Source organism: Aythya marila, assembly GCF_965140915.1.
Source record: "Aythya marila genome assembly, chromosome: 2".
Classification (NCBI taxonomy): domain Eukaryota; kingdom Metazoa; phylum Chordata; class Aves; order Anseriformes; family Anatidae; genus Aythya; species Aythya marila.
In genome coordinates, this window is record NC_139043.1 from 129,747,196 (window position 1) to 129,760,833 (window position 13,638).

General features: G+C 35.1%; 1 protein-coding gene across 4 annotated transcripts in view; it reads left to right on the top strand.

The window, feature by feature from the left end:
• WWP1 (WW domain containing E3 ubiquitin protein ligase 1) overlaps positions 1-13,638 on the top strand; it is a 61,299-nt gene that overhangs the window by 29,089 nt on the left and 18,572 nt on the right. For 3 of the 4 annotated variants that reach the window (XM_082752694.1, XM_082752697.1, XM_082752696.1), the window contains 6 exons: positions 2,058-2,195; positions 2,295-2,361; positions 4,357-4,538; positions 8,483-8,831; positions 10,677-10,772; positions 11,461-11,635. In XM_082752694.1, coding sequence (XP_082608820.1) covers positions 2,058-2,195; positions 2,295-2,361; positions 4,357-4,538; positions 8,483-8,831; positions 10,677-10,772; positions 11,461-11,635 — 1,007 coding nt within the window. The remainder of the gene's footprint in view (positions 1-2,057; positions 2,196-2,294; positions 2,362-4,356; positions 4,539-8,482; positions 8,832-10,676; positions 10,773-11,460; positions 11,636-13,638) is intronic. The other variant, XM_082752695.1, reaches the window with a different exon arrangement.

Consider the following 13,638-nt stretch of genomic DNA (forward strand, 5'->3'; position numbering starts at 1 on the left):
AAATATTCATTCTGACATTACATGACCATATTTTTAAATACTTTCTAACAGAATTAAAAAGTGATTGCAAAAAGAATTGTACCTTCCGTACATCTAATGCATGATATTTTATGCTTTAACTGTGTCAGAAGAAACTGGATTGTAATAGTAACAGCAAACAAAATAGTTAATATTTTGTTGCTGTAGATACAGGGATTGTAGGATCCAATAACCTGGCAAATTCTTTCAGGAAATGGTTGACTGAGTTAGCTGTACATTGCACTAAAGGTAATTTATGTGCAGCACTTCTGATTTTGATGTGTCGACAGTTTGACACATGCTGGATTATCAAGTAATTCAGTGACAGAATAATCTGATCAGTATCCTTCAGTGTTTCAGTTATTTGTACCTAACGTAAAATGCAGTACTTGAAAGGTGCTTTACTGAAGAAAATGTAAAGAGGATGTCTTCTAAATGAAGAAATTTTAGAATTAGTGCTATTACTTCCTCCTGCTAAGCACTGTTAGTAGTGAATTGCTACCCACACCCCTCCCAACTTTCTTGCAAACTCAGTTGGAGTACAGTGAACAGTTGGTCTGGTTTTGGAAGTTTACCTTTTAAAACAATACAAAGTAAACCAATCATCCTTTGCAAAGATGACAATTAGGAATATATATCCTAACAGCTCTGTGGTGGGCTAGTTTCTTCTCCCTTTTCTTTTGCTACCATTTTCTAAAATGCGGATCTCAAACCCAATAATTCTGTAGTAATTTGGCAGCTTTGTGCTTGCTCCAGTGAAATCCATTTGTAACATAGCAGTGGGTGTCTGCTAGTAAGAGTTGCCCCACTACATATAGTTGAATCTGTTTTTTGAAATAACAGATGTCAGTATTGACCGTAGCAAAGTCTTGGGGACATCTTGTAACAGCTGATGGTAGCATTCCCTGTTTTCATGTTTATTGTTCATTTATGATGTTTATTAAAAAATTAAAAAAATAAGGAAATGCTGGCTAGCTTAATGCATAGAAGTGCAAGTTGCATAGGGAGCTTTGACTTTAGCCTGGAACACTGTCATATTGAGGGAAATATGCTGATACATCTTGAAAAAAATAATCCTTTAATCTGAGACCACAAATATTAAAAGGCCGTAACCGTTTTAAACTGATTAATGTGAACTCATAGCTTACTGTGTTTGCATTTCTGACGTGTAGTTTTAAATTCTGTACCAGTAACAGTTGATTTAGGGAGAATTATGCAACATCCACAGCATGTTTTACCTCTGGTTATGTATGTCTGTCTACGTGTGTATGCATTGCTTACCAGTTATATTGAATTTTTTTTACTGCACCATGTACATGTGTTTTGTGTTTTGTTTTCTTGTATATCTCGAAACAAAAAGTTTGTCAGTTCCTCATTTAATTTTTGATTGCTTCAGGTATCCTCTCATACTGTTTAATCCTTGGAGTTGGAGTCTGTGAAAATGCTCCTAAGAACTTACTAAAATATATATGTGTATATATATATTTAAATAGAAAAGACTGTGTGGAGTCTTTGTATTTATTTTTTCCTCGAAGTGATGTTCTTTTTAGTTGTCTCTTAGAACTACTTTTGGAAGGTGATAGAAGAAATGAACATAAGCTCTGGTTGTAGGATAAAGTTCCCTGTGACTTGTAACATGTAGTATTTGGATGTGTAGTTCAGAAGTTTTTTGACTTTAAGCCTTCCTGTGTTATGTAAGTAGTGCATGGTTTCAGAAGGGCTTAGTGGAAAAAGAAAACCTGGGAAATCATTTACAATAAAGTGCTGAAAATACATGAATTCTATAGTATACCTAGAATATGTTACGTAAATGGACAGTTTATTTCTGTAATATACTGTGGTTTTACCCACAGCTGGTGTAAATTTACACAGTTTCATAGTGAACTGTGGTGATTCAAATCATCTGAACATCTCACGTTTCATTTTGTGCAACTAAATATATTTTTTGTTGACAGTCTTTTTTTTAACATTGCTTAGAATTTAATTTTTCCTTTATCCCTTCTCTTCTCTTCTCCTACCCACCCCAACTCCGTTTCTAGTGGAGAAGGTGAAAGAACAGTTGAAGCTATCTTTGGAAAACAAGAGTGGCATGGTGCAAACAGGTGAACTGACAGTTGTGCTAGATGGTTTGGTGGTTGAACAAGAATCTCTTACAAATATCAGTTCACCAGCAACCAGTAAGTTAAAACAATTCAACTGGATTGTAATATTTTGATTAATATTTCAAACAGATGTGGTGGAATATTTCTGTTGATTTTTGTTTGTTTACTGTTCAGTAGAAGTTCAGCAAAATGGCGAAGCTGTGCATGAAAACAGTGATGCTTCAGCAAGAAGTACAATAAGGTTGGAATTTATTTTTGTATTTTAAACTCTATGTGACATATATCAGCAAATTTATCTGTTAGCATTTTTTTGTGTGTGAATGGGAGTGATTTTCACTGTCAAGCCCTTAATTATTTTACCACAGGCTTTAGAAATACAGTTTGTATAATAATTACATAATGTAGTTTGACAGAAATTAAATTTGCAACTGTCCTTCCTCTCCTGTTAGAGCCTGCTCTCCAGTAGTTTATGATTGCCTCTTGGAAGTGTAGCCCTCTGAAAACAGATTTCTTGTTGGCTGAAATTTTATGAAATTCTGGGAGCAGTGGCTCACTGTGATTTTGAGTACTTACTACATTCTTTTTTTTTTTTTTTTTCTTGCTGTTTAAGAGATATTTCTGTTCACGTGTACCAACTTGTTGCAATGTACCATTTGAACGGAAGGAAGAAGAAAAAAAAGCATAAATGACTTCCCCTTTGCCCAGTTCCTTTTTTAAGGTTGTTATCAGGAAGTTGTTGAACAGACTTGTATTGCATTTAGGAAGCAGTATTCAGAACACTAAGGCAAAGACTTTGCCTGCTTCAACCTGAAGTGGCAAGAAGACGACTTTGGGATCAATTTAGAACTTTGTTCTTGGTGCCTCCATTTTTATGCCAGCTGATGGACTGCCTGCAGAGAAGTAGGTGTAGCCTGTTTGACCTCTCACTGTCAGTGAGTCAAGTAGGTCAATATTCACATCAAATTAACATTACTTTTTAGTTTTTAACACAGGATGCAGTGAAAAAGCATACAGTTGCTATGCATTTGAACGACAGTACACATTTGTAGTTGTATGCTTGACTTGATTCTTCTTTTGAAAATAAGTTCTCCCATAGGTGCCCGATAAGAGGGAGTGAGGATAAAAAGTTACTTACCCTAGTTTGCTTTAGAAAGGTTTGGGACTATGCAAAGTGAATTGAAATGCATATGCATAACACTTTGAAACATGAGTAGCAATTATTTGTTTTCATTCAACTGTTACTGCTCCCAGTGTAGTTTTTACTGTCACGTTTACTTGATGTTTGTATTCTGATTACAACAGTTTTCCATATAAATTTCCAGCAGTTTTGATTTACAGTTTTAAAACAAAAAGGTTTCTAGTCTAGAATTGACAAGAGATTGTATTTTAATTATCTGTTAATACTACTCATCTTGTCGGGTAAGATAGCATGGAAATTCTATTTCTTCCTTTCATATTCTGCAAAGTGGGACTCGTAACAATTCTCATGTTTTTTTTGTTATATATTTAACTTGAATTTTTAGCCACTACTCCTTGCAAAGATGGGGAGTTGGCACTGAATGTAATTTTCATAATATGTGATTCTGGTGGGTGGCTTTATGCATTCTGGGATAGATTTAAGTAAAAGTAGTGCAGTTGAACAGCACTTTGCATTCATAGGCCCTTACAGTACATGTATTTCATTGCAGCCATTCAAACACAGAGCTTCTTGTGTATATCTGTCCACATACTCTCCCATCCTGCCTATACATAGAGAAACTTCTTTTACTGAAGGAGTTTTCTTACTTATGTTATTACTGGAAAAAAAATAGAGATATGACAAAATTATTGTTCCAGTTGCTTAATGAGAGAAAAAGTTATCCTGCTCATAGCTGCTGCTTTGGAATGGTTCCTAAGGCATTTTTGGAAGATGTGGCAGGCACATTGGTCTGCCCAACTCAATTCTAATATGCCATTACAAAGTAAAAGATGAAGAGGAAATGAAAAATCTTATCTGTTTTAAGTATCTAAAATTCTTCAAAACAACATTTGTATGTTGTTCCTTAATTGTTTTCATCTTGCACTTGACTGTTACCTAGGCTGCATACATGGTATTATAAACTGTTGTGAATTTACCACGGTTTCTTTGTGTTTCTTTACCATGTAATAGTGTAGGATTTGTTTTACTTTGCCTAACTGTTCGACGTGTTTGTACTAATGTAAACCTATATATTTTTTTTTCTTTATTTTTACCAAGATCTGCTTGTGATATTTCTAATGGGATAGACAATCAAGTACCTTCAAACTCTGTAGTACAGAATGCATTCTGCACAGAAACTATTAATGGAGACAGCTCACCATCTCCTACTCACGTTGCAGCGAGACCCAAAAATACACCAGTACCAAAACCACTTACAGCTCAGCCTGTCAACAGCACTGGTAAGAATGGGAGGGTTACGAGACCATGTACCGTAAGGCTTTTTTGTCTAGTTGAAATGAATCTGAAGTTGAATCACTTTTCCTGCACGTTTTTTTGTTAGATTTAAAAAATTCTGAAAGAATGTTTCTGGGCTTGAATTTATAATCTTGTGTTTTCACTTCCATGAATTTTTCTGGAGTAGGTCCATTCTTCAGTCTACCAACTTTCACACTTCCCTGTGAATTCTCATCTTGGATGAATAAAGATGTAAAGCATCCAAATCTTCCTTCCCTATCCCAGATGACTAAACCATATTATGAGTTGTCAGGAGGAAAACTTAGGTTTCTTTCACAGAATTAATTTGAATAACTTTAGTTAGGTTTCTTTTGCTATTGGATAAATCTGCTGTTTATTGCTGTCAGGGAATCACAGAATCATCTAGGTTGGAAGAGACCTCCAAGATCACCTAGTCCAACCTCTGACCTAACAGTAACAAGTCCTCCACTAAACCATATCACTAAGCTCTATATCTAAACGTCTTTTAAAGACCTCCAGGGGTGGTGACTCAACCAGTTCCCTGGGCAGCACATTCCAATGCCTAACAACCCTTTTGGTGAAGAAGCTTTACCTAATATCCAACCAAACCTCTGCTGGTGCAACTTTAGCCCATTCCCCCTCGTCCTGTCATCGGGAAATATTGTGCTCTTAGTTGAAATGTGTTGTAGATTCTTTTTGCCTTCCATTTTAAAAAAAAGACAAACATTCAGTAAAGTAAAAGAAGTGAAAAGCAAATATTTTTCATTATTTTTGTTCTTCAGAGAAAGCTTTGCATCTAATCATGACTATGCTTTCTAAGTGCTTTCCGTCTTTCCTCAGCTGATTGACTGAGATTAGAGTGATAGCAGAGCAAAAAGGTACTCTTAAATAGGAAGAGGCAAGCTGTTAATAAACAGGAGAATGGAGACTGTCAAGCTTCCTGTAATAGAGTGGGAAATGTGGGATGGTAGGAAGATGATGGAAATAATTATAAACTTTAAAAGGTAGTAATTAAATCAGGTCTTCTGTGAAGTGAATCTCTATTTAGAGAACTTGAACTCAATTCCCTTCTCTTTTCAGTTGAAGGCCAAAGAGCGTATGTATTATTTAAGTGTTGTTCCCTTTTTAGGGAGAGAGATCCAATAGCCGAGAGATCCGTTTTAAATTGGTATTCAGATAGTGTAATTGCAGAAGTAATTGATTTGTTCAAATAGTAATATTGATGAAACCATACTACTGAGCTTGCACTAAGTCACTGTTATAACAGTTTTCAACTACTGTACCTGTTGGTGGAGACTTCTTTGAGACAAGGTGTAGAATGAGTCTTCATGATTTGTTGATGACAGTTTTTTTGTTTTGTTCTTCTCACTGTTGTGCTTAGCAGGATTGTCATTTTATGTGATGTTGCCAGAATTGCTTTTTCAGATCTGAATGATGAGGTAATCAGCTGATAAAATGTTTTATAGATCTGTTTTGGAGATCACCTTACTAAGAGATACAACAATTTGTCAGTTACTTTGATCTCTGACTTCATTTTGGAATCTCATAGATCCTTTCACGTAGATGAATTGAAATTACTTTTTTAATGAAAGCTGAAACTTCAGCTGGCATTTTTTCTTATTTAAACAAAGCTGTTGGTAGAGAAAAGAGACATTTGAAGAAAACTGATCAGGTTGTCTATAGTTATATATGTATTTTTTTAATCTCATGCTTTATAGTTGCTTGAACTAATATGAAGTCTTGATGTGGCTTGGTGTTGTTTAACCAGTTCTGTTTGAGATGGAAGTAGGGATATATTGCCCTGGAATAGTTCTGTTAATAAAGCAATGCCTTTACAGATCTTACAAATCGGCTGCTACCTGTAAAACCTTGCTCATCATTATGCATGTGAAGAAACATATGTGGCCCAGTGATAATTCCTTAAAGAGATTGGCTTGCTAACTGGAATATGTTACTGATTTCTATTTTATTGCTTGTAATTCTTTGATCTGCTTGTGTGTGTGTGTGTGTGTGTGCATGTGCAAGTGCTTTAGAGGAAAATGAGATTTACAGTTTGCCAATATCTGGGAAAGCAAGAAATTGCTGACATTACAGAGCTATTGCAAGTAGTATGTAGAGTCTAGCTATTTATTTATTTGTGAGGATGCTATACATAAATAAGTAAACTCTTTAAAATGGTGTTCCATCATTTTATAGGTACTAATCTATGGCTAATTTTTGCACATTTCTATCAATAAGGTTATGAATATAGAGAGCAATTGTAGTATTTTGGCCTCAGAATTGTAAGCTGATAGTATGCTATCAGCTAGAAAATCACTTGAAGTCTGCGTTGCATATTATATTTGGTCTTGAGGGAAAATACTTCCAACTCTAAAAAAGGTACGAACTGAGAAGCTTAAATAGAATTGTCACTGATGTTAGCCTGCTTTTTCTGCACCCCTAGTTGTGACTGATATTGCATTGCTTTAAATAAGGGCCTTGACTTTTAATGGGGGTCCTCTGACTACTGTACCTGATTTGTCCTGTCTGAGGCAAGGTCATGTGCTGAGATACTGTTCTGTTAAGCTCTGCAGATGATCGGTATTGATGTATTACTAGCCAATTGGGCTTGGGAGTGCTTATGCCTTCTTAGCCCCTTTTTCCTGCCAAATCCATGTCTGCTTTAAACCTGTTATGAGATTATGCTTGCTTGAGTTGGATGACATTTGTGTTGTTCTTAAAAAGACAGAAATCAATTTAGTTTGATTCTAAAATAATTTTCTCAAGTCTTTGACCTATATAAATTACAAGTGTCATGGATCGGACTGTGATGGAGTTTGTATGCTGCTGTATTTTAGATTTGTGACCAAAATAATGTTGATTACACAGTTATGTTTTAGCTGTGGCTGAACAGTATTTGCACAGAGTTAAGGCATTATCTATTTCTTACTCTGCCTCCCCCAGGTCAGTAAATAGATTGGGAGTATGCATGAGGTTGGGAGACAACCAGGCAGATGACCTGAACCAACCACAGAGATATTCCATGCCTGTAGCGTTATGCCGAGCAATTAAAAAAGGACATGAGGAAGTTTAGGGAGGTTAGCCATGTTTTTGCTGGTAACTGACTGGGTATCAGTCTACCCACTGAAGGTGGTGAATGATTGCCCTTACATCACTTGTTTTGTTTTGTCGTCTTTCTCTCTTCTGCTTCTTATTAACTATTTTTTGCTTTGACCATCAAGTTTTCTTGCTTTTACTCCTCCTTTCCTCTTGTCCCATCACACTGTGGGTGGGTGAGAAGTGTGAGTGAATGACTCTGTGGTACTTAGCTAATTACTTAAGTATGGTTAGCCCACAACAGTTAGCAAAATACAGATTTTTAGGACTTACTGACCTTGTTTGGGGTGTGAGGAGGAGTTTTTTCTAAGCCATACACAGGTGTTTTTTTTGCTTAATTGTACAATTCTATATCTCAACTCTAAAAAATGGAAAAAAGTGTAAGAACTACCTCTTAGTTTAATGTATTTCATATAGTTATTTAGCTCCTAATATTTTTCTTTCATCTCATGCTAATAAAAATTCTTTTTTGAAGTTTGTACAAGTTCAAAGTTTCAAAGCAAATAAGGTGAAGCAGATGTCTACCTTTTGCTAATCTAAAGAATAGAGTGTAAAGTTGAATTGAACAAGATATGCGGAAACTAAGGTGTTACCTTTGCTGGATGTATAAAGAATAGCTTGCAGATTGTACGTTTTAATTACAGCTTTAGCTGAGGCAGGTGCACTGTGACTTTTTTGTCATCTTAGGCAAAAATGCTGCTTATGGCACGTAGGTGTGAATTAAACATGTTCCTTTCTTTGTTTCAATGTAGATTGCTTTACAAGTAGATCGTTAAAAAAGTAAAACTCATCAGAATCTGATATGAAAATGTTCTTATTTCCCATTTCTTAGTTAATGGTGAGTCGTCTGCCTCTGCACCAGAAGCTGGTAATTCTTCTGTCTCCGAGGCGGTGGTAGGTTCAGCAGAAGCTCCCATGTCTACAGATTGCACTAACACTACAGTAGAACCTCAGTCAACAGCAGAAGCAGCTAGTTGTTCCGAAAGCCACGCTTCTACATTACCTGTTGTGTCTGCTGGACTAGAAGATACAGCTACAACGGACTGTGTGCAACCTAATGCCAGAAGCAGTACAGCAGCAGATGCAGCAAAACCTAGGGAATCCTCCTCAACCTCAAGTGCATCCGGAGAGCCTGTAAGACAGCAGCCTGGTAATGCCAGTACAGAACCTTTGCCACCAGGGTATGTGGGCTTGATTTTAATACTGTAATTGTGTTTGGTCTGAATGTGTATATAAAGAAACAGCAATTTAATTCCGTATGGAGATTGCCAAATGCAGATCAGTTGGCTGAGAAGGGGTTATTTGATCTAAAATGGGGTTTGTACTGTGCTGCTATAATTGGCTAGTAGCTCATGCCCCAGAAACTAGCAACTGATCACTGATTTGCTGAGACAGTAATATGATCTAAATAGAGGAACTCTTGGGCATTATGGATGTGAAAGCTTTTCATTTGATCTATTCAAACTTATTTGGGTTATAATTCATTGCTCCTTCAGTTCTTAAACTATAAGAATGTAGTAGGAACTAAGATACAGAGAAGTGAAAATGAGTAAAATAGTCTACAAATACTTGTAGGTACTTGCAGCATAGGAATATAACCAATAATGTTAAAAACGAAGATTTGAAGTTTCTGTATATGCTCAGAATAACTAGAAACTGTTATTTCTATGAAATTGTCTGAGACTACTGCTGTAGTCCTAAACCTTAAGTACACAATTAAAGATATGCTTAAACATTTAATAAAAATATGATACATGTTCCAATACATATATCAATCTTAAACAAAACAAACAAAAAAATGAATGCTTTCATGTTTGGGTGAGAAGGTGTTTTCGGTAACTAACTGAGGATGCTGAAATTTCTGTGATATTTGAAATACTAACGATTTTAGCATTTTTTGAACACAGACAGTTTATTCCCAAAGCGTATATAATTTATGCCATTGCAGCTGATCTTTCTGAGAGCCTGCCTTGTATCTGCTCCCTCTGAAACAGGTTCAGTAAGTACTTAGGGACAGTTCACTTGAGCTTCTGCATTTGGATAAACATGAAAACAGGTATCTAGAAAGACAGATGTATGGTATGTACTGTGTAGGGAAATACTACAATTATTATTAAAATATTATTTGCTTCTCTTTTATCACATCATAGTCTTGCCATTTAACCTCTTGAACTGCAGAAAGCATTTCCAGGAGTTTTATAGGATACTTTGTAATAGTGAGGAAATGCACATCAAATTCTGTGAGTAGCAAGCAAGATGTTCTGCCTATACTTTAAGGAGCTAATTAATTACATTTATAAGAAAAGCATACATCTAACACAAACAAGGGCTTCGGTTCATTGTCTAATCCAGTTTTCCTCTCCCATTTAGAAATGGCATGTATTGTATTACAGCAGTTCTCAAGAGCATGAAACTTGAATTGCTTGTAATGTTTGGTCCTCTGTCCATCTTCATTGTAAGGGCTTTGCAACTAAAAGTGAAGAAGTAATCCCCAGGGATATCAGATACAGAATTTACCAGGATAGGAAATTATCTAGCCCGCATTTCAGGTTCACTCTGACACTCTGAAAGATCCTGTTGTTTGTTGGGTATAAGGAACAGTGCTTCAAAATGTAGATTACCTTTTTTTTTTTTTTTTTTTGTGAGAGGCAAGTACTTGAAAATGCAAAGAATGTCTCTAAACTTTCTGAATTTAGTTATTTTAGCATACAGACTGTGTGTAGTTAATTACTTGGCTTGTTTTCAGATACCTTAAATAGAATTTGGAAATGTTTGTGAATATTGATGTACGCTCATTTTACGTACCAAGTTCCTTAAAGAAATTTTCATGGTGATACCAGTTCCAGCAGGAAGCAGGAAGTAAATGATTTTTATTCTAGTGTGAGTTGTCTTTGGTGTTTCAGAATGAGTTTTGGATCATTGTGTGTTCATTCAATAGCAAAGTGCTTTTTTTTGCTTAGTGAGAAATAATTCCTAAAGAAATGCTTTCACCTTGACTTATATGGAAGTCTTTTTTTGTCTTGAAGATGGGAGCAAAGAAAGGATCCTCATGGTAGAACCTATTATGTTGATCACAACACGCGAACTACAACATGGGAAAGACCACAGCCCTTACCTCCTGGGTAATGTAGACTTTTTTTTTAATTTAAATCCGGTAATAGTACTATTTTTATGTTGTTGTTTGGTGGGTGCAAGAAGAACTACAGTCATGTTTTTAGTAAGCAGCTCATTGAAAATATGAGCTGCTTACTAAGAAATAGAAAATATGAGCAGCTCGTATATATTAAGAAACCTTAACTTTCAGTTAGCTTAGAATTGTGTTAATTTGCATAAGTATATTGGTGTATATATATGTCTCATTCTGATGACTTGTTCAAATGTAGCTGCTAAATTCTGTTTTTCTTCCTTTAAAACGTAAACATTAAAAAATGAACGCTTTACCACCCTTATTTAGATGGCACAACTCGCTGCAGTGCTCTTGTTCCTGACTTCTGATTCTCAGAAAATATGGTTGTTTATTTTGTGTGTGTGAAACCTGCCAACTTGTTCATGGTCACAGGAAATTGCAAAGTTAAAACTGAGGTGACAGAAAGAGCTGAGGATGCTATTTCCTGCAGTCTTGTTTGCTCAGTGTATTTGTTCTTCTACCAGTGAAGCTGGGGAGTACTTTTGCATGCCTTAGAAATTAAAAACATGACTGTCACTCTCATTACTTCATTCAAATACTATCTAGGAACTTAGCATAAAGAGAAAATCAGTTATGTGATGGTACTGAAAAACGTAACTGTTAACATTTGTGTTTCTTGGTAGCTGGGAAAGAAGAGTTGACGATCGCGGAAGAGTTTACTATGTGGACCATAACACCAGAACAACAACATGGCAACGACCAACAATGGAATCAGTCAGGAACTTTGAGCAATGGCAATCTCAGCGTAATCAACTGCAGGGAGCTATGCAACAATTTAACCAACGATACCTCTATTCGGTAATTTTTGCATAAAATTTAGACATGAATAGAGATATAGGTATACTTCCTGTTTGATTTTTCTAAAATGCTTTAATAACCATTCAACCATATGTGTTATATTTCTCATCAATAATTCAACTGATTCTGTTCACAAAGTTTATAAGAATCATCATTCAAGAAAAAAGTACTCCCTTCTGAATCTCCTTCCTAACTTGAGCTTTGTGGACAGTATGATACTTAAGACTTTCAATGACTGTAGTAACAGGTAAAAGTAGAGCACTCCCTTAACTGAAAAGGAGTGTAAAAGATGGGATTTGGGCATTTTGAATATTAAATGGCATTCAGAACTTTCCTAGTGATTAGGAGTCTCTCATCAGTACAGGTGTGGTAATTCTTTTACTTTGAGCTCATTTTGAAGCTAAGTCACCTGGTTCATCTCTGGAATTTCTAATACAGCTTTCCATTTCTCTCAGATAGTTGCTCACTTAACTGTTGGAAGAAAGTATCATGAGTAGCTTCAAAGAAGATATTTCTTGAGACAGATTTTTTTCATTTCTAATGAGATAAATGGGATAGTTGTTTTTTCTGCAGTTAAAGATGATGCCTGCATGTCACTGTTATCCTAAACACTTTATTGTAACTGTTCATTCTCTTAAGTCTCTAGGATAGGATCTTAATTTAATTAATGATAAATGATGCTTTAATCAATTTAATTAATGATAAATTATTTTAATTAATAAAATTAATAAATTAATAAAATTGATAAATTTAATTAATGATAATTTAATTGAGTTGAACAAATTCAACTTGAAGCTGGAGTGCTTTGAGAAGAAACTGTTGCAGTATAAGTCTGAATCAGCATCATTTTGACTTCTGGACTAGGACTCTATACATCTGGATACTTAACTTTCCTTTGAATTTGATAGACCTCAGATATCTCAGAAAACTCTCACTTTTCCTGACCCTGAGATTTATTTGGTTTTGAGCTAGATTTATTCTCTCTCAGAGTACAGAATATACATGTCCTTTCTGACCTTAGAATCATCAAATTAGAATTTGTCAGACAGAATATGCTTGAAGGAAAATAAAAATAATTGGACTGCTTGCATGCTATTTTGCATCTCTTTACAGTTCTATTTTTTAAGTAGTGCATCAGTTGCATACCTAAAACTCAAATTTTTGGGGGGAAGAAAAAATTGAAATGATATTGAAGAGAATGTGAATGCAGGTTTTTTGTTGTTACTGTTTTAATTTAAGTGGTGCTGTATACATTTCTTTTAGAAATGTTGTGGTCAAACCACAGGTAACTTCCTCTGGTGACACATCAGAGCTCTGCTTATATAGCAGTTTATAAGTGAGATTATAAATTATTTTTTGGGGGGAAAAAAGTGAATTAATCCTCTTAATAAATGATGGAATATTTCAGCTACCTTGAATAGTCAAAGCTAAACCATATGAAGAAATTAAAGTGGATAGAGTATAGTTATTTTAATTACTTTTACTTTTTCTATTGTTTTCTTCTCAGTGGTACTTCTTTCAAACTGGGGACTGGAATTATCTTGCTTTTGATTTATATGCATTTCTTTCTAGTTTCATTCTCTTTTGTTGTGTTGTCATAACAGTAGGTAGTCCTTTTTTTTCTTATAATCTATTTTATGGAATGTAGCAGCGATTGTATTACTACGTACAGACTTAGTATTAGTTTATCCTCAGCCAAATCCGTTGTTACTTGCACCCAGTTGTGGAGTAGTTCTACCTGGAAAGACTACTTAGATATTTCAAAATATTTAATATGAGAGAAGTTGCTTCAGACTTCTTGCTTCAATTTTTTTTTTAAATCTCTTAATAGGCACATAACTAGTTGCAGTGTAACTTGCTGAAGTTACTGGTTTTTAATACATTTAACATCCTGCAACTATATGCAGTCAAATGAACTAAAAAAAAAATAATTAAAAAAGTAATATCTATAAGTGGAAAAAAACTTCCATGAAATGAATACTTATCCAAAGTAAGAGTTGTTT